This window comes from Penicillium soppii (genome assembly GCF_028829465.1).
Source record: "Penicillium soppii strain IBT 18220 chromosome Unknown utg000006l, whole genome shotgun sequence".
In the NCBI taxonomy this organism is placed as follows: domain Eukaryota; kingdom Fungi; phylum Ascomycota; class Eurotiomycetes; order Eurotiales; family Aspergillaceae; genus Penicillium; species Penicillium soppii.
This window is the reverse complement of record NW_026643236.1, coordinates 690,017-710,378: the sequence shown is the minus strand read 5'-3', so window position 1 is coordinate 710,378 and position 20,362 is coordinate 690,017. Positions and strand designations below refer to the sequence as shown.

Genomic DNA, 20,362 nt, shown 5'->3' with positions numbered 1-20,362 from the left:
AAGTTGAACACGACTAACTAAATATCCATTGAAGCCAAGTTGTAGATCATATTCCCGGCAACCTGCAGTGTTTCCCAATCGGGCAACCAGCTGCTCTCCGATCGCCTATCACCACGTGACTTTCCCGCAGTACGTTCCCCGACGGTGGATTGGTGACTTCTTATGGCCCATTTCCTTCTCTCTTCTCTTTTTACTTTTGTCAATTGATTCCTCCAGCATCGACTCACCATGTCCAGCGTACGTATTCTCACACGAGGTGTTGACCTTGCCGCTGCGAGGGCCGCCGCCTTTCATGCTCCCCGCGCTTCTATCGGCTCCACTCTGCTTCGGCGCGAGCTCTCCTCCGCGGCCGTGCGTCCAACTGCCTCCCGCTCATTGAGATCCAATGCACCATTGGCAATCGCAGCTACTCCTCAGGCCGTGCGGTTTGCCTCCAGCTCGAGCGAACCTCTCAGCAAAACGCAGTTGTATGATTTGCACGTGGAGCGCGGGGCGAAGATGGTCCCCTTCGCCGGGTTCGACATGCCGCTTGTATACGCCGACATGAGCCATGTGGAGAGCCACATGTGGACGCGCGAGAAGGCCAGTCTTTTCGACGTCAGCCATATGTAAGTCGATCATCTCTGAGCTTCAAACTCCCCGCAATGGCTAACCAAGTCTGTCTGTTAGGGTCCAGCACCACCTTAGCGGTCCTGGCGCCGCCGAACTGCTGAAGAAGGTGACTCCTTCCTCAATTGACAAGCTCGCCCCGAACACATCCACCCTCTCCTGCCTGCTAGAAGAAGGCACCGGCGGCATGGTCGACGATTGCGTGATCACCCGCCGCACCGAAGACACCTTCTACTTCGTAACCAACGCCGGCCGCCGCGCCGAGGATCTCGCTTTTCTGACCGCCGAGATCGACGCCTACCGCTCTAAGCACGGTGCCGCCAGCATCAAGTGGGACATCCTTTCTGACCGCGCGCTGGTCGCGCTGCAAGGCCCCCTCGCCGCCTCTGTCCTCCAACCCCTCATCAACACCGCCAACACCCCCGCCGCCGAAACAGACCTGAGCACCCTCTACTTCGGCAACTGCCGCGAGCTGTACCTGACGCTCCCCGACGGCACCGCAACCGCCCACCCCCTCCTCATCTCCCGCACAGGCTACACCGGTGAAGACGGCTTCGAGATCTCCATCCCCACCGCCGGAGCCCCTAACCTCCCCCAGCAAGTCACCGACCTGCTCCTAGCAGACAGCAGCAAGAGCCGGCTCGCCGGCCTCGCAGCCCGCGACTCACTCCGTCTCGAAGCCGGCATGTGTCTTTACGGCCACGACATCTCCACGGCGCAGACTCCCCCGCCGCTGCACTGGGCTGGGTCGTTGGCCGGGACCGCCGCGACGCGGCGGCTACATTCAACGGCGCATCGACTATCCTCGCCCAGCTTGCTAGCCCTAAGACGATTCCTCAGCGCCGTGTCGGGCTGAGCGTTGAGAAGGGCCCGCCTGCTCGTGAGGGTGCTATTGTCGTTGATATCTCGGACCCCGCAAACCCCATTGACGTCGGCATTGTTACCTCCGGTCTGCCTAGTCCTTCCCTGGGTGGTGCCAACATCGCTATGGCGTATGTCAAGCAGGGCCTGCATAAGAAGGGCACTGAGCTTGGTGTCAAGGTCCGCAACAAGATTCGTAAGGCTACTGTTGGTGGTATGCCTTGGATTGAGAGCAAGTTCCACCGTCCTCAGTAGAGAACGGGGCTTTCTCCTTGGCTCCTTGCTTGGGTTTCTGTGTTCTATTTTGGATTCTCCGAAATGAGATGTCGTGTGAAAGACTAGCGTTGTGACTTTTTTCATTGCCATTGTATATATGCTTCCGATTTTACGAGATAGGTTTATTACCAAAAGATTTATATATTTTCTTTGTACCTTTATGCTCTTAGTGATTGACTCATGTGTAGAGCTGTCATTATTGAGTTGTATCGATGGATCTCTTAGCTCATGAGCGGTTTCACAAATATATATTTCGCATTTCCATACAATGCTACTGGACGAACGTACCATCACCCGGCTACAAGGCTTAAGCTCAAGAAGTAACTAGGTGCAAATCAACGAGTTTCAAAAATGCATGAATTATACCAGTAATGCTAAGGATAAGTATATAATGCAGATTAAGAAGCGAATGCAGTCAACCTCCAAAGCAACAAACCCCAATTCCTCTCAACTCAGCATTAGCCCTTACCGGAGTGGCTATCCCCAGCCCCATGGATATGACGACCAAGATGCAGAGCACGCTTGTGAACAAGGCCTTCAAACTGCCCGTCCTCAAGGACACTATCCCACCTACGCTCACGAACAGCAACAGAATCAACATCAGCATGCAACGCAGACTCTGGAGCAAGAGAAGGCGGCAAGTCCTCAGGCCTAGTGCCCCAACTACCCTCCTCCTTCCCAAGAACAAGAACCAACTCCCGCCCCTCCTTGAAGAAGTCATGCCCGACCCAATTGCGCGTGTACGGCTTCCCATCCAACGTAGCAGATTGAATGAACCCGTTCCCCCCAGCCGCAGCACCGCTCACATTCGCAGCATTGTACTCGGACCAGTTGACGACGCGCAGGGTTGCCGTTTTCCCCGTCAGCGGGGAGACAATGCTTACGGTCTCGAAGAACGGCACGGTGAGCAGGTACACGTCCTGTCCCGGGTTGGGAAATAAACCCATCATTGCCATTGCGACGAAAGAGCCCATTGCGCCGCTGTCATCGTTACCTGGGAGTCCTGCTGGTGTGGGCGAGAAGTAGTCGGGGATGTAGGTGCGGACGCGGGATGAGGATTTGCCTGGGCGGCCGGCGTAGTGGTATTGGAAGACCGTTAGGAAGGCGGGCTCGTTGCCAATGTAGGTTATGTTGTTGTCGTGGAGGAAGTCGAGGCGGCGGACGAAGTTGTTCGGTCCGCCTAGGAGCTTTATTAGGGTTGACATGTCGTGGGGGACGAAACTAGATGGAGTGTTAGAAGGGTTCGTTGGTTTGGATGGGAATATAGAGGGGTCTTACAATTGGTACTCCCAGATGCTGGATTCAAAGGTCTCGCCGGCGGTGTTTTGAAGTGAGCATGCGTGGCCGGTGTTGTCGATATTCGAGCATGTGAGCGGGTCCTGGTATCCCCATGTTTTGTTTAAGTATTTTGGCTGGAAGAAGCCGGTGAAGCCCGTGTCTGTGCCTCTCCAGAATGAGGTCTGATCTTTCTTGAAGAGATTTCGCCAATTCCGTGATCGTTTCTCATACCGTTCTGCATCTGCTGTCTTGTTCATGGCGCGGGCCATCTGGGAAATGACAAAGTCGTTGTATGAATATTCGAGCGTGCGTGAGATGCTGCGGGTCATGGTGCCAAATCCATCATAGTCGAAATCTTCGACGGGAATGTAGTGAAGATTCTTCCAGCTGCGTAGACCACCACGGCCTTCGTTAGACCAGTCATATGGTTCCTCTTCGGCATCTTTCTGAACGGCTGCATATCCAGCATCCCAGTCGATGCCACCTTCAAGACCTTTGAGGTAAACATCTGCCAGGACGTTATCGGCGTTTGAGCCACCCTGTGTGAACCCTTTACAGAGAGACATGCGGCAGTCTGGAAGCCAGCCTAGATGACGCTGTGTATCAATGAGTGATCGGACCATCTGTGTCACGGACCTCGGATCAAAGATCGTGAGGAATGGAATCTGGGAGCGGAAAGAATCCCAAAGGCAATAGAAGGAATCAAAGTAAGGCTCGCTGCTTTGCCAGAGTGGATTCTCGCCAGTGTAATTCTGGGGGTTGATCATAGTTCTGTAGATCCCACTGTAAAAGTTGGAAAGTACAGATTCACTGATGTTCGCTCGAGATACTCTAATTGGACGCATCTTCTCGGTCCATTGATCGACAGCTGTTTGATGGGTCGCAGCGAAGTCGAAATTCGGAATCTCGGCTTCAGCATGAGCACAAGCCTGCTTGGTGCCCATAAAGCTGACACCAACTCGGGCCAGGACCGTATTGTCAGGCGCAGACTTGAAGCGAACAAACCCGCCGCCCTATCTGCGATTAGCCATAGTTCCAAGAAGACAATTAACTTTGGCTCACTGGAAGCGGATAGCCATTGATACTCCGCGAGATCTTCAAATCGTGGACATCAGTACTGGCACGGGAATTGACAAAGATCCCACTGTCCCGTTTAGGTGCGGGACTCTTGAAGTCAACACAAAAATGCAAGTTATAAGTCCCAGATCCAAAGCTGGGAGCGAACCGTGCATCACCAGACATACGACCCGTCTTCTCATCCACCGAGATTGTAGCATTGTCCTGTCGGGAGTTGGACAAATCGGTGAGATCCAGTAAAACCAACGGGCTGCTATCCTTGGGGAACTGAAAGCGGAACAGAGACGTATGGTGCGCAGTGGTCATATCAACACGGACTCCAGACGCCAGCTCGATGGCAAAGTACCCCGGGTGTGCCTGGACCGACTCGGGCTTGTACTTTGTCTTCCGCTGGTTTTTCGGATAGACGCAGCCATTCACATCGTCCCCGGCGCATTTCGCGTAGGGAAAAAGAGGGAAATTACCCAGCGAGGGGCTGCCTCCAGTGCCAGAGTCGTGCATGCTGGAGAAACCGGTGATGTTGCCGCCTTCAGAGGTGAAGCCTCCTTGGTTACTGTCTGAATCTGTGTCGGCCACGGCCTTGGCCATGCCATATGGCAATGATGCACCAGGGAAGACATTTCCTGTAGAGTTGCCGTTATCCACTGAAGATTTGAGTCAGATGTTGCGTTGGCGTACCTCCGTTCGCGCTGCCAATCAAGGGATTGATGTATTGAAGAACATCGTAATGCTCCGGAGGTGCAGCATTGACTAGCACATGGCTAGTCAAAAGGATCAGCAGTGATTTCTGCATTGTCGAGATCGATGAGGGTAAGTGACAGGCGCGTCGAAGGCTTAAATACCTTCATCCCTGCCTCCGCGCCTGCCTGGCATGTGCCCCTGTCTGGCCAACGCTTTGCATTTTCATTTTATTCTCAGTCCATACATACATATGTATGTATGTTTTAAGATGGTTTCATTGAGAATCTCGAATAGGGAAAGTTCTAATTGGTCCAGGAGTTGAAAAACCGCCCATGACAAATTCAGATCTGCGCAGCCTTAGAGGACATGAGCTGAGACTTGTTATTTTTATATTTTGAAGTTGTTCAAAATGCACGCTATGACATTCTGCGTTAGATTTGAAGTTGATGTACTACAAGTATTGTACCATTTTTGGGACTACGTACAATAAAATTGGACCTGATCACCTTGGACTCTGGACTTATGGCTTTACCTATGCGCATTATATATGAACAACTCGGGCATCAGCAAGACATGTTTCTTTTAACTTGATAATACCAGACGATATGGGACAAGGCAGCCTAAAAGAACAGGAGAACAAACAGAAACCTATATACATATAGGTAAGAGACCAAGACCTCGAGGACTAGATCTACTACAGGGGCAGATTGATACATCGAAACTTCTCTTTGATTTTCCGAGAATTGTATAAGATATGACTCAATTGTCAATTTCCAAGATCCCAACAGATTATTTACATCTATTAATACATCCTTTTATGGAGACTTCTTGGTGAAACCGGGCTTCGGGGCAGTCTACGTACTTGGATGCGAGACCCTCCCAGAGTGCATAAAATAGATGGCAATTCTCATAATGTAAGAACAATAGACGATCAATGATCAATCATTTGGAGCCAAATACTCAACAAAATAAATACAAACTGTAAAGAAGAAGAAAAGTTATGAATTGTGAACATAAAAACCCAGGTTTTGCTTGGAAAAGTGAAGATGCCGAGGTAAAAACCTCTTCTCTCAACATTTCGCCTTCTGGCTCACCTGGGCAATTCTAGAACTCGCGGTTTACGCTCATATCCACTCGTTATACTTTTTTCATTTCTTTCTTGGATTTATCATGTTCCGAACATTTTCCAAGTCTTCTTTTCTTTCTTTAAACTCCCGCACAACACCCTCTGCCCGACTCCAGCGCCCAACATACCGATCATTCTCCGGTACCCCGAAGAGACCTCAATATAAGACGTACTTCGCTGGTAAGCTATACACCAATTTAGATCTACACTCGGAACCACACAGAATCCCAAATCTAACGCGCCGCCCGTCATAGAAACAAGTGAATCCGCACCGCCTCCACCTCCCAAGCGCTCTCTTATTCGCCGCTTCATAGGATTCAGCGCAATCGCCTTCTTCAGCTTCAACGCAGGATTTCTCGTCAAAACCGGCCTCACCCTCGCAGAAATTATGGAAAATCAAGTCCCCACAGATGAAGAGACCCTGACGGCCTTCGTGCCCACCGACTCCGTGATCGCGGAGATCGACCACAATATTCGCACACACCCGGAAGCAGAGGCCCTCCGCGCCAATCCCTTATTCACCGAAGCGCGCCCACACCTCAAGATCCCCGAAGTCATGCGCGAGCGCAGCCTGACGGCCGGCACGCTGACCGGGCCGGGGAAGATCGTCGTGCCGCCGTACGTATTCAGCGAGGCTGACGGCAAGAGCATGGTGTCGCTTATGTACCTTGGCTCTGATGTCTGCGGGCACCCGGGGATTGTGCACGGTGGTCTGCTGGCTACGTTGTTGGACGAGGGCATGGCGCGTTGCTGCTTCCCCGCGCTGCCTAATAAGGTTGCTGTTACGGCGAACCTGAACATTGATTATCGGGCTCCTGCGATGGCGGACCAGTACGTTGCTCTACGGGCTGAGACTGTCAAGGTCGAGGGTCGTAAGGCGTGGGTACAGGCTCGCATTGAGACTTTCCCGATGGATGATAAGGAGCCCGTTGTCTTGGTTGAGGCGACCGCTCTGTTCATTGAGCCTAGACAAGCTGCTGTAAGTTCATGTTGAACCCTCTTTACCCATTGACCTTGCTAATTGATACAGGCGTTTAAGGCTCTTACCAAAGTGGCCAATTGAAATATCTTCAAATGTTCATTTGGTTCGGGTTCCTGGTGGCAAATACTATAATTTTTGTAAATAGATTTCATACTAGAATTGAGTTAATAAATTAGATAGCAAGTGTGCATTATATATGATATTATAAAACTCGTTACTTGTATAAAGAGCATCAAGAGCATCAAGAGCATCTAGAAGTGATCAAGAAGCAATCAAGTATGAAATCGAAAGAAAATAAAGTGAACGCCAAGGAATTGCGCAACCGCAACCCGCGATCGGCGATATCGCTGTGACGCGGCCCAGTTTCAAGTGCCCCTCCATATTTCAACTTTCTTTCCTTCTCTCTCCATTGCATACTACACACATACCCCAAAAATGTCTACGTGAGTAAAACCAGCTAACAATCCCATGCAAACCAATTGACTAACCCCGCAACCAGCAACATCACTTTCCACGCCAGCGCCCTGACCCGCGCCGAGCGCACCACACTGCGCAAGCAGCAAGGCCTAACCATTTGGCTCACCGGCCTCTCCGCCTCCGGCAAGTCAACCATTGCTGTCGAACTGGAGCACCAGCTCGTGCGGGACCGCGGCGTGCACGCCTACCGCCTGGACGGCGACAACATCCGGTTCGGACTGAACAAGAACCTGGGTTTCAGCGAGGCCGACCGCAACGAGAACATCCGCCGCATCGGTGAGGTGTCCAAGCTATTTGCCGACTCTAACTCTATCGCCATCACCTCGTTCATCTCGCCCTACCAGAAGGACCGTGATAGCGCACGCCAGCTGCACGAGGTGCCTACGCCTGGTGAGGAGACCGGTTTGCCTTTCGTTGAGGTCTACATCGATGTGCCTGTTGAGGTGGCTGAGCAGCGCGATCCTAAGGGTCTCTACAAGAAGGCTCGTGAGGGTGTCATTAAGGAGTTCACTGGTATTTCGGCTCCTTATGAGGCTCCTGCCAACCCCGAGGTTCACATTAAGAACGTCGATCTGCCCGTTGCCGATGCTGTTAAGCAGATCATTGAGTACTTGGACTCCAAGGGCTACCTCCCCGCTAAGCAGTAAGCTATGGATGTTTGAACTTTCATGATTGTATCTATGCCTGCTTTTCATACAAAAGAATCCTGTACAGCAGATTAGATACGGTGTTTGTTGCTTGATTCCCCTCCCACCTTGCTGTACATACTGTGTGGACAATTAGATCGCTTTGATGTTTATGCTTTTTGAGTCAAGGGTTGTAGAAGTAGCCGCATAGGTACTCGGGTGTTAATGCTTGCTGAATAGAAATATATGAAGTAAAAAACATATCCAATGCTAGTTTGTGCTCGATGTACCGAGATGGTATATGTACGCAGCATCTTCTCGAAACCTTTGTAATTGTAGCAAAATTGGCCCAAACCAGCCGCCTCAGTTGAACTCGAATTCATAAAACACATACGGCGTGTACTCGGCGCCGCCCTCACCAGTGGCATGCATCTCACCGGGATCATCGCGCTGCATGCGACCCTTCTTGTCTCGGCCAAAGGCATTACCCGCCAAGTACGAGTACTTGTTCTCAAGGTTCTGCTTAGCGCGGTCCGCCTGCTTAGAAGTTTGGGTCTAGAACGAGTCAGCAAGTGCGTCAATCCCAAACCACCGATGAATAGCAACAGAAACAGCAACAACACAAAACTTACCCTGACCAACGCGCAGACAAAGTCCAGCGGCAGCCCATACCGCAGGACCGTCTCCACAAACACCCGCAAGACCAGGATATGAACCCAGATCATAACAGCCTCACTCCAAGCAGTGCGACCAAGTCGCAACGTCTCACCCCACAGCTTGCGCTCGTCGCCGCCAACGCGCTCGACCTCCTTGCGCTCCTCCTCCTTCCCGCCCTCGACATACTTAAAGTCGCGCGGGATCCACTTCTGCTCGCGGCACTTATGCACGAACTCTACGCTGTGCTTCTTGAACGAGGTCACGGCGTACAGCGTGAACTCGCTATCGGAAGCGACCAGCTGCGCGGACCGGGGGACAACCATCGGCGCGACAGTTTCATAGGTCTTAAGGAAGTCTTTTACTAGCTGTGCGGGGACGGCGATGAGATGGGTTTCGATGTATTCCGAGTCCTGGATGATGGATTTGGGGTCGATGACGGAGGCGAGGGACTTCGTTGACAGGTTTCCGCTGTGCAAAAGCCGTTAGTTCAGTTCTGGTGGATTGCATGGTCTGCCGCATTGCACGTACGTTTGCTTCCGCTGCAGCGTGGACAGCGTGTTCTTGACCTGGTTATATTGGGAGTACTTGTATCGAATGTCGCTGTCAATACTGGCGGCTTCCTAGATAGACATTCGCATTAGCGCCGCACTAGCATTTCCTCTCAGGATGCGAATGCGCGGGCTCAGACCTTCTGCAGCAAGTCAATCAGCTCCGCCAAGGACTTATCGGCCCTGTACTTGACTTTATTCCATTGGAAAGTACGCAGGTACTGGTCGACGGGTTCTGTAGTAGCCAGTCAGAACCATTTTCGAGGGACTCTGTCCCTGATCAAATCCAGCACATAGACATACTATCATTGACGACCTTCATCTGCTCGATCTGCGACTCGTCACCCTCGAGGATATTCTTCAGGGCGTCGCCGACCTTCGCCACCACGCCCTGGCAGGACGCCTCAAGCTTGGCTAGCTCATCTGCTTGCTGGACGAGGGCATCTAGCGTGCCGATCTTGAACTCCGGGATTGGGAACGAGGTGGCGGAGCCATTGTCCGGGGAGACCGTGGCCGAGACTGCTTGGAGGGCGTCGTCGCGGTGATGCGAGGGAACGATAGAGGTGGGGAGGGAGAGGAGAATGTAGTTGCTTGGTTTCGACATTGTGATTAGGTATTTGAGGACACGGAAATGAGGGGCCTCGACGAGGCTTGGGAGCGTTTCGGGGTGGGTTGTTGGAGCTCGGGTGGCCTAGTCGATGTCGTAGGCGGTGGGTGCTTGGACCACCTGGCTACAAGTATTGACTGCTATAACCAACGACAATGTACATAGTCAACATTTATGACACTCGGAAATTTGTTAATGGAAAAAATCTTAGAATCTTACGGGGATTTGCTAAAAAGACCGAGTATAAAATCTCATTTACTACCGCATTTCAATTGGACTGCTGTATTGAGATGCAAAACGCTTGATCCAATGCTCGCTCAGAGTCGAGAACAAAACAAACACCAACATGCCTGAAAAGGGACAAGAAACCACCCAAAGAATTTTGATACCCAAAATAGCCAACGAGGTTAAATCCAATGGCAACGAGGCCCGGGGTTTGACTAGCTTCGAACCGGCGAAAAGTTTGGAAGTTGAACATAAATAAAATACGTAAAGAAGTAAAACAAAACAGGGTATTTGTATCAAGCATGCAAAGCTGATTGACACAAGTATGGGAGGGAAAGGAGGGGAATATGAGCAAGTGGTATCTGTACAAACAAGAAAGCTGGAGGAACAAGTAGGCAGAATGTCAGGAAGCAGGAAGGACTGGGGAAAGAACAACGCACGTTCTGACATTGCACATCAAGGGCGGGATGCGTATGAATACTGAAGGAATTGGGACGGGTTGGAATGAACAAAGAGACCTGCGAAGAGGAATAGGTTCAGATTTAGCTCTGCATGCCCATGAAAACCTCGTGACAGTTCTCCACCAGGAACTTGAGGACATCATTCTTCTTCTGGACATCGGTCATCTCACGTGCGAGGCTTTCAGGTCGCATGATTGTCGGGGCAAAGACCACCGCCACATTCTGGAAGGTCATCAAATTTTCAGTGTGGCGTTCGACCACACGTCTGAGATGGAAGATGAGGAACTCAAGGACATCTCGGTGAACTGGAGGCAGCTCGAGCAAGCTCTTCTGCAGAAGCTCAATTCGCGCCGAGACGGGGTTAACTTCACCAGAGTCGATGACTAGTTCGTAAACTTCATAGGTGATAAGAGGGTTAGGCAGCTTTCGGAAGTACTGTTTCAGAGTAGATGTGACCGCATGGATATCGAGATCAGGATCAGAGATATCGAATTCGAACGGATTATTCTCAAAGCCTTCACGTATGGTCTGGATAACGGAAGCAGCACCGGACTTGCGATAAATGCCTTCCATGTCAATGCCTATTTGTTTGTTAGTAAGTAGAAAACTCAGAGAACTTGGCGACCAGAACGTACCTCGCAGTTCAACCTCTTGGATACACCGCGTAACAATGAAAGGGATGATGCTCTTTTCATGCTCCATGCGAAGTTCAAGATCAGTACCGAAAAGAACTAGTGAGAGTTAGCTGACTGAGTTTCATATCACTTCAAAGGAGAAGGTCAGGCACGTACCATCACCACCAGAGGCGGGTGCTGCTTCGGCCAACACAGGCACGCTGTCGGCTTGTGACATCTTTCCACCCTGTTTGCTTTTTTGGTTTCCGAAGAAACCAAAGCCTTGGCGACTAGGGTCCTGAGTTTGGGAACGTGGTAGACCGCCGTTATCGCCCTGTTCACCCATTAACGTTCTGAGGCCCTTGACACCCTTGGCGACATTCTGGCCACCCTTCTTCCAGTTGAACTTGCGAGGCTGACCCTTGCGAATGCTGACAACTTGGGGACCGGGAACAACAGTAGCAGTAGCAGGGCCGGACTCATCTGCGATGTGAGCAGCCGAACCCGACGACTGGAGCTCATTGTAAGGCTTCATAATTTCAACAGAAGTGGTTGATCTTTCTTTGTTGTGAGAGATACCGAGACCAGTTGATCGTGGTTGATGACCTTCTGTGGCTTTATAGAGTTCCTGAATTTGGTGAACCAGTTGATTGTTCAACTCAGCAAGTTGTGCGTTTTTCGCTGAAAGTTGCTCGAATTCTTGGAAGCTCTTCTCTTTCTTGCTGTTCATCTCTTCCAATTGTTCTGAAAGATCATTTCGCTTCTGAATCAGGCTCTCAATTTGCGGAGCGTAGGACTCCTTGAGTTTTTGAATGGACTCTGCAAGCTCGCGCAGCACATGATTTGAAAGCTTTCCGAGATCCAAAGGGCCGTTATTTTTACCTCGCTTCTCAGCTTCCATATGGTCAGTGAGTACCGTGAGCTCACGCAAAACGATTTCGCGCTGGGCATCCAAAACAACCATCGTCGACCGCTTCTCGGAAAGTTCAGTATTGACCTGCTTGACATCTGCCGTGGCGCGAGCAGCAGCTTCCAATTCTGCAACTCGTTCACGCTCTTTGCGGAGCTCATTTCGAAGCCAGGAGATTTCCTCGCTTTGCGACCCGACGATCGGGCTACCGACATCTGTTCCGGCTATACTTCCGCTTCTTGGGGACCTTGGATTCTTCCCATCTTTGCCCATCCGCACACTTTTCTCGCTGAAGCTTCGGCCATGACGGACAGAGTTGGAGACGCGCCTCAAGAAAGAGTCGTTGCTTTGACCAACGATATCTTCGCCCTCAATGATTCGAGACAACTCCTCGTCCATCGAGAAGTCACCTCCGCTGTTATACCGTAACAAGGATGGCGAGGCGGGGCCGTCAAGTGGGAGGGAATCAAGGTTCGATGTCTTCAACGGGGCGGGTTGCGAGGGCTGTTCAAAGGTGTCGCTACGCAGCATGGGAGAATCCCCGTATTGCGAGGATGCAGGCGATGCTCCAACTTCTTTCCTGGGGATTTGGTGATGCCTGCCTTCGAGAGAATCGCCGCGCTTAGGCAAATTAGGTACACCCGAGGGTTGAGAGCGCCCCGAATCAACAGAGCCGTGTTCGTGAAGACGATGAAGCTCGCTTGAAGGACGAGCTGGAGCCGAGGTAATACTATCCAACGGAATTGATCGCTTGGTATCACTGTGCAGTTCTTTGAAATTGCCACTGTCAGGACTAGCAGCACCAGAAAGGTTGTTGGTTTCCCTGAAGCTGATAGGGATATCGGAGGAACTGCGAGCAGAGCTTTCCTTTCCAAATTTGGATGAATCGCCGGTATGGGGCGCCTTATCAGGCGAACCGGGCTCGTTACGTTCCCAATTCTTTTCTTGGTAGGCAATATGAGGCGAAGGGTTTTCTGAAGATGTGCGTGAAGGAGGCTCTTGCAAGTAATCGCGGCCGTCGCGCGATGCTCGGTGGGAAGATTCACCAGATCGAGCCTGACTGAAGTAATCGCGACTAGGTTCTTGCCGCGTCTGGGAATGGCCACGGGAGGAGCGACCCTCAGCGGAGGGATCAAAGGCAAGAGGAATCAACAATTCACCGCCATCTGCGTCAGTATTACGGGCCATTGACTGACGACTGCTGCGGTATGTGCTGGAGGGGAGAATAAGGTTATCTGTGTTGGAAGTAAGTAACTGATCTAGCCCAAAGATTGATGAAAACATTGATGTAGATCACGGCTATATAGCCAACCGGGAACGATGTGTAGGCCGCGACAATAATGTGTAGCTAGTACTACTCAAAAGCCGCGACCTACAATGCAAACAATGCGCACACCGACACGTTGAGACACACGAAAGATCCGGATTCAAGAAGCAAACTGGAGTAGGGGGAAGGAGGAAGCTTACCTGTATCAGCGAGCTGGTTAGACGTCGAGCTTTCTGGCCTTTCGTCCAACTCTGGTGTATCTGGCATACGCCCCAAGTCCGGCGTCCCTGCATATTCACTGGGCGTTTCGTCCGTTGATTGGGCTTCCTCAAGAAGGTGAGGAGGCAATGACGGTAAAGATTTATCCAGTTTCACATTAGGCCCTGCTGGTTTCTTTCCACTACTGCCGCCAGCTTTCCGTTTTCTCCTTCTTGCCATTAATGATTCATGACAGTCCATACAGAATATTCCTTGTGATGTACGCGCATAGCGTAGGTTCTCGATCTTCCTCTTGCAGTTCCGGCACCGGAAACATTGAGCGCAAAAGGCTTGGTCGCCTGTTAGGATGGCCAAATCTTCAATTTTGGTGTTGCAGGAGCTGCAGCTGTAGGTGCAGTTGCTACAGATTAAGGAACCATCGCCTAGCAGGAGGAGATGTGCGTCCGAGTCAAGGAGAGTGCTGCAAGTGCTGCATCGGAAACAATCGATATGCCACCGGTTTCCAGCTGCGTGAGGTTAGCGACACGGAGCAAAGGGAAACCATCGCATTCCTCCGACTTACCAAGCTCAAACGCTTTCCCTTCTTCGAGAGTCTGCCCGACTTGTTAGTCCGGTCCTGTCATGTAACTTCGCATTGTACCTACCTCTCCACAACCTTTGCAAGGATAAGACTCCTCCTGCTCGTAAGGAGACTCCGGATGGGAGCTTTGGTTATCCATCGTATAATATTTCCTCTATCGCGCACCGAGAAGTCGACTGTGGGCGTTCACCGACGCTGTTCAGGTACAAGTACGGCGCAGGACACAGCGGTGTAATACGGGCGATTCTTGGTCGCGGCACGAGGATGCCCGTTGACGTTACATGCGTCTTTCGTATTGGTTCTGTGGTCGTGCGTCTTATCGAGCGCAATTTGGGATCAAATGAAACGAGGTTGTCGGCTGCGGGATTGGAGGGGGATGCGACAGGGGCTGAAAGAACGGCAAGTGGTGGCTGAACCTGCAGACTAATGCGGCGTCAACAAAAAACGTGATCTAAGAGTAGATTTAAGTGTAAGACGTCTTTCTCCAGGTCAGAACCCAATCCTAGAACCTAGAACAAGCAGGGTTGTGCCTACTTGCTGTAGGTACCTATGTATGAGGCGTGGGTCCATGGGGACTTAACTATGGACCAGGGGACATATTCCGACATACCTGGCACTGCTAACCGGTGCTACAGAAGGGTTTCAAGTAAAATAACCGCGTGTGTTTGGAAGGCTAAGCGCAACAGATGCGGAATATTGCCCCTCGCGGAATTGGATGGCCCCAAAGGCGAAAAGGAAATGAGATCCGACAGAGGAGATTAATTGAAATTAATTGGAAAATGCACAGGGGAGAATAAGCAAAAAAAGAAAAGAAAAGAAAGAAAAGAAAAAGCAATAGAATGGGAGATTGACTTAGGACAATAATAATTAGGGGGGGGAGAAGAGATGAGAAAGGAGTTGAACATTTGGCTTTCTGCCCGGTCTGGAACCCCACGTAAACGTGTAAACGTATACAATTCATTAGGTACTATTTCTCCTGAATCCAACCTACATATGTACGTACTTATTACAATGTCTTTATTCTATTCTCATCTGAGGTCATTATACTACAATATTCGAACAGTTCAACTACCTCTTATCATATTTATGGTATAATGGTATTGTCTAATATGATCGACCTCGCATTGACCACTGTCATCCACTTCTCTTGTTCCCGATATTTCATCAAATTTCAGCCTTGTCTATGGTTTCACAAGGCCTAACTGCGGCTGAAGTCAATCTCGAGAGTTTAATAATATTTCCGGAGTGGTCTCGGCTTGTCCTTCATTTCTCAGCTCAGGCCGCGTGTGTTTCAGTGAGATTGTGAAACGCGTCACGTGTCTAAGGGGTTCCTGGTGTACAAGATTGTAGAGATGCTGAATATTCTCAATTACCCATAGTTACATATGTACATAGTGAGCTGTTAATTGTATTGAGCAATTTTGTCTGATACAAGCTTGGAAACTGTTGGTTTGTTTGAAACCTGCGTGAGTTTGGCCCCGATACCATCAAGCCCTACCCAGTACGCCAGTACGCCAGTACGCATCTATTCATAGTCCCCTTTTAAAACACCGGACTTTGGAAGATAATTGCCAGGAACCCTCAATCAAAATTTGTCTCAGATAGTGTCAGACCCATGGTTTGGTCGACTTTACCCATATTACTTTGACACAGGACAGGACATTTAAAATTGGGCCCTAGAAACACTAGTTTCAGTACAAGACTAACTGTGTACACCTACCTCCATACATAGTAAACTAGTTAGCTACAGTAACTAGTTAGTTATAGGTATACCTAACTACATTTCAATATACCACATTGTGAAGAAAAGGCTCTGCTCCACTTCCAATTATCAATTTCCCCGGACTTCGCAAATCTTCAGGGTGATCTGTGGGGATCCATGGAGATTAATGGGCACTTCTGCATACCAAAAATAGATGATACGCAGAATCAAACCACCATCTAAGAGATATCTCCACATCTTTACATATAGACAAAAAAACGAGATCAATTGCTCGATCAATACTAAAAATGTATACTAAATAGATCACGTAGCAAGCTCCAGTTGATCGGCGCCAAGAGTGGGGATTTATACGCGGGAGCCCGTCAGGATACTCCCGCAAGCTTCCTGTCTCCCCAAACCCCATAACTATCATATCTGTTTTGTGGGCACCATGCCTCGACAAAGCCACGTCAGGTCACCCCATTCCAACGTCCGAACAGGCTGTATCACGTGAAATTAGGCATCCTTGCTTCCTTACATCCTAACAAGCCTTTCAGGGTCCCCCGAAGCTCCACATTAAGTTTGACTGACTCGTCTCCAACGCAGAATCCGGCATAACAGATGCGATGGGACCCAGTCGGCATGTCAAAACTGTGTTAACACAGGCTGAACCTGCGACGGATATGCACAAAACCCTGATAAGAAAACCTGAGCTTGGCGTAAGCCTCAGCCAACCAGAAATTCCAGACCAAAATAATACATTAACTCGGTAGAGCTATTATTGCTTGCAAAATAAAGCCGTGACTCTGGTATGCTTGGTCGAACCAAGCCAAGTAGATCTAACATGGGTTGATCGCTGGTACCTGGATAGCTGGTGCAGGAACAGCGCACTCCAAGCTATGGATATTTCGAAGATCAATTGTGGAGCCGGTCATTACTTCAGATGACCGCAACGCAAACTGCAATTCAGCATGCGGTGATAGCAAGGAGTGTACGACAAGTCAAAACCGACCAAATCTATAAGAAACATACCGTGGATGATGAAACCCTTTTGGCTCTTAGCTATGCAGACAAGTCGATCGTTTGTCGTCGCAACGAACTGAACCGGCATGAGTCAAGTCGGGAACATCGAGTGACGGTTATGACCACCTTTTTTCTTTTGGCGCTTCTCGCTTTCTATCAGAGAGACATCCTCGCAACTCTCTGTCATATGGCCGCTGGGTATAAAATGCTCCAAGACTGGGCAGCTGTCGATAAGGAGAATAGCCCCAACAGGATAGCTTTGAAAAATGCGTTCTCTCAATTTCGTATCGCTGCTGCAATATTCTTGATCTCAGAAACCTTCCCTATTGGCGAGCGTTTAGTTTGCTTTGAGCCTTCAGGAACCATCAGTGATGATACTATCGTGCTTCACGAGGTGGAAATCAATACTCAAATCATGATGATAATTGGCTCGCTGTTCGTGGAGATGAATCCCGCAAGGGGGTTCAAAGTACCAGCAGTGACCCCCAATTTTCGCCACAATGGGGCGGGAGCGTGGGCTCAGATGCGATTAGGCAGAGCGAACAACGAGACGAGGTAACTCATGGACTCGCTTCGCAAAGGCAGCGAGACATGCTAGTCTTGGTCGAAAGCTTGGTTTTGACTCTCAAGATCAGATGGTTGTTCCCACGAACCCGTAGCCATCTGAGACTCTGTATGATGAGCATCTGTCTTTCGAATCTGCCGTCCAGCCTATGTTTCAACCTGCAGCTTTGTATTGCTGAATTGTTGAACTGTTGAATACGTCCCATCTACGCATGTAGAAAGTCTGGCGACATGTCATCTAGGTATGCTCTCTAGACCTTTTTCGTCCTCTTTTTACCTCTCGTTTTTGAGCTCTCTTCAATATTCTTTCGCGCTTCGCTTTGAATCATCAGCTTATAGTAGTTACATATCCTACATAATGTGTCTAATAGGAAGGCTTTCGATATAATCCATTTCCAGACCTTTCAAGACACTATGTAAGATTGCAATTGATGCTATTTCAGACTTTCTAAGTAGATGTAATTTTACCTAGCTCCATAGGCAGGTACGACAAATAGTCAGTCCATGAATTTATTTTTCATTCAAGAGATTCCGGATTCGATAACTGATAGCCCATTCTTCATAGTCATTCATCCACCTCAGTTTCATCAATTCAATTCAATTTGATATTCCACGACAACCCCCTGGGGGTAGTTAGGATAACTTGCATGATACAGATCCCTAGAATAACTATAAACGATGTCCTCGGTTTTAATTGAAGTTCGCTCGGCAGGTTCGACAAGCTTGAAAACCGCAGCCCCGGCATTGCAGAATGAAGTTTCGCATGTGATCACCACATTGTTCACACAGCGCTCCTCTCCGGATTTTTCTCCAGACCACCTGGTGGTCACAATCTTCACGAGCAATGTCGAATCGTCGCGCTCGATCTTGAATATCATTAAGTCGTTCATGATCCAGCAGTCGTCCTTCATCCCATTGTGCACAGTCACATTGCTTCCATTTCATGGAGCAAATGTAGCAGTATTGGAATCCGCAAAGGCATCTAAGAAAGAGGTCTTTAGTGCGTTGATTGTGAAGAAAGAAACAAGGAAAACAGAAATGCATATGTATTCTTACGTGATGTGGTTGCAGCCACTTCGAAGCTCGACCAAATGGCCGCAGTTGGAGCAGCGTGTCCATCCTTCCTCTCGTGCCAACGTAAGAATAACTTCATCTTCCTCAGGACATCTCCCAGCATGAGCTACAGTCTTGCATCTGGTGCATGTTTGGTGATCACATGATTTGCATCTTGCAACTCTACCGCGGACTTGCGATGGCAGGATGTATTTGGAGCAAGTTGGGTTTGCACAATAAGTTCGGGATTGATCGTTGTGTTCGATCTTCTTTTCCTCGTATCTTGTCCATATCTCGCTGCTAATCAAAGCCCGTGCTTGCTCCAGTGGTAAGGGTTGACGGCAACAACGTGGGGGAAATAGAGTCTCGACCACCAGAGCATTCTCCAGGAGATGAACCAAGCAGTCCCGACAGTAATGATGTGAACAGCTGCCAACGAGCATCTCAACTTGATTAAACTTCTCCAAGCATGACTCGCACTCGTGCTGGACATTTGGTGCGGTTGAAGCCGTGCGAAGTCGCTTTTCCTGGTCTCCAGTGGTCAGGTCTGGAACAGGCCGTTTGTGCGAGAAATTTGGTTCCGGTTCAGCTTTGGTAGACTGGAAAGCCGGAGCAACACAGGATTTAGCAACGCCAGAAACTAGGGGTTGGGAATATGCAAGGAGATTTGTAAGTGTCATGGGAGCTGCTTGTGGTGCTTGTGGTGCTGGTTGTGGTGCTGGTTGTGGTAGGGCAGCTTGTTGGGTTGGCTGTGCTCGTGAAAATGGCTGTGTTCGTGGAGCTGGCTGGACTTGCGGAGCATTCACACGTGTTTCTTGGATATCCAGGAGAATAGCAGCCTGAGAGTCCTCTGATTCTGCTGACAGTTCAAGAGCCATCTGATGATCGCGATGATATACCAATTTCGCTTGCTCTGTTTGGAGCGAAATTTCAGCAGCGATTTGACGATCGACGGTCGTTGCACGGGCTCGAAGCTGAGCCATCCATTCAAGAAGAGCTTTTCTCTGATCATTGTTCTCCGGGTCAAGAGATGCCAATGCTTGTTGAGCTTCATGGATCTCTACCTGCAAGAGCAGAGCCGCAGTTGCGAAGTTGAGATCGACTTCCATAGTTGTGGAGATGTGTATCTGTGTGATCAGATCCGCCATTAAATCTCGTTCCAGAGATAAGACAGAAGAGTATCAAATGGAAGGGTAACTCACAACTTGCAACACCAGATATGTCCTGGATCGCTTCAGACTAGCTCAACCCCTGGGGTCTGCAGCGCAGCTCGTTGAAGTCTGGGCAACGAATAGCGAAGAAACGTGCAGACTTGCGAGATAGAGAGAGGGGGTGAATATCAATCAATCAAATTGATGCAGGGGAGAAGACTCAGTTGATGGAGAAGAAATGATGGGGGATGAGATGATAAGAGGACAAGTTGGGGGAAGAGCAGTCAGGAAAGGCTAGTAGATCATTTGAGAAATACAATGTTGCACTTCTCAATGGCCAACATTCAATAGCCAGCATTCAATAGAAAATGGTATTGTCGATTCACTTTTTTGAGCAGTGTCTATTGATCTCAACTTTGTCATGTATTTTCATCTGCCAACAATCCCTGCACCTGTTGTTTCTACTACATGGTATCTCAAAGGCCTAGAAATGGTCTATATTGCAAGTCTCAACGAGATGATATTACAGGATTTCTCAACTTTATCAATTGATGGTTCATTAAGCCTCGAAACAACCATAAACAGATGGAAAGACCTAGAGAGCATACATGAACATCGACATATCACCAGATTTTCTAGACGGGCTGTACACTACATGCTTCTCGTACGATGTTCTATCAACCTTTTTCAAGGACTTGAAATCATTTTTTGAATCCTGTCTTGGTAATTCCCATTGATTCAGGAATACATAGCATTCAAGTATCGATTAATATCGTTACCCTTATGTC

The 20,362-nt window shown here is 49.4% G+C and overlaps 8 protein-coding genes across 8 annotated transcripts; 4 read left to right on the top strand and 4 right to left on the bottom strand.

Annotated features, from left to right (window-relative positions):
- Positions 1–228: 228 nt before the first annotated feature.
- Positions 229–1,725, top strand: N7529_007646 (glycine decarboxylase subunit T; the record flags this gene model as incomplete). Its single annotated transcript, XM_057243173.1, has 3 exons — positions 229–608; positions 670–1,280; positions 1,331–1,725. 3 exons carry the CDS (start codon positions 229–231, stop codon positions 1,723–1,725), a joined length of 1,386 nt encoding a protein of 461 aa, XP_057094711.1.
- A 479-nt stretch (positions 1,726–2,204) lies between these two features.
- Positions 2,205–4,894, bottom strand: N7529_007645 (glycoside hydrolase family 92 protein; the record flags this gene model as incomplete). Its single annotated transcript, XM_057243172.1, has 4 exons — positions 2,205–2,967; positions 3,025–4,037; positions 4,087–4,724; positions 4,780–4,894. The coding sequence occupies 4 exons, from the start codon at positions 4,892–4,894 to the stop codon at positions 2,205–2,207; spliced, it is 2,529 nt and encodes an 842-aa protein (XP_057094710.1).
- Positions 4,895–5,952: 1,058 nt separating this feature from the next.
- Positions 5,953–6,902, top strand: N7529_007644 (PaaI family thioesterase; the record flags this gene model as incomplete). Its single annotated transcript, XM_057243171.1, has 2 exons — positions 5,953–6,088; positions 6,163–6,902. 2 exons carry the CDS (start codon positions 5,953–5,955, stop codon positions 6,900–6,902), a joined length of 876 nt encoding a protein of 291 aa, XP_057094709.1.
- A 423-nt stretch (positions 6,903–7,325) lies between these two features.
- N7529_007643 (adenylyl-sulfate kinase) lies at positions 7,326–8,014 on the top strand (the record flags this gene model as incomplete). Its single annotated transcript, XM_057243170.1, has 2 exons — positions 7,326–7,333; positions 7,390–8,014. The coding sequence occupies 2 exons, from the start codon at positions 7,326–7,328 to the stop codon at positions 8,012–8,014; spliced, it is 633 nt and encodes a 210-aa protein (XP_057094708.1).
- A 342-nt stretch (positions 8,015–8,356) lies between these two features.
- On the bottom strand, positions 8,357–9,802 carry N7529_007642 (H(+)-transporting V1 sector ATPase subunit C; the record flags this gene model as incomplete). The annotated part of the gene is made up of 5 exons (XM_057243169.1): positions 8,357–8,548; positions 8,626–9,118; positions 9,179–9,270; positions 9,339–9,433; positions 9,502–9,802. 5 exons carry the CDS (start codon positions 9,800–9,802, stop codon positions 8,357–8,359), a joined length of 1,173 nt encoding a protein of 390 aa, XP_057094707.1.
- A 770-nt stretch (positions 9,803–10,572) lies between these two features.
- N7529_007641 (uncharacterized protein) lies at positions 10,573–14,220 on the bottom strand (the record flags this gene model as incomplete). The annotated part of the gene is made up of 6 exons (XM_057243168.1): positions 10,573–11,072; positions 11,127–11,222; positions 11,283–13,250; positions 13,483–14,007; positions 14,064–14,094; positions 14,146–14,220. The coding sequence occupies 6 exons, from the start codon at positions 14,218–14,220 to the stop codon at positions 10,573–10,575; spliced, it is 3,195 nt and encodes a 1,064-aa protein (XP_057094706.1).
- A 2,506-nt stretch (positions 14,221–16,726) lies between these two features.
- Positions 16,727–17,365, top strand: N7529_007640 (uncharacterized protein; the record flags this gene model as incomplete). The annotated part of the gene is made up of 1 exon (XM_057243167.1): positions 16,727–17,365. One exon carries the CDS (start codon positions 16,727–16,729, stop codon positions 17,363–17,365), a length of 639 nt encoding a protein of 212 aa, XP_057094705.1.
- A 1,057-nt stretch (positions 17,366–18,422) lies between these two features.
- Positions 18,423–19,532, bottom strand: N7529_007639 (BRcat and Rcat domain-containing protein; the record flags this gene model as incomplete). Its single annotated transcript, XM_057243166.1, has 1 exon — positions 18,423–19,532. The coding sequence occupies one exon, from the start codon at positions 19,530–19,532 to the stop codon at positions 18,423–18,425; it is 1,110 nt and encodes a 369-aa protein (XP_057094704.1).
- Positions 19,533–20,362: the final 830 nt, after the last annotated feature.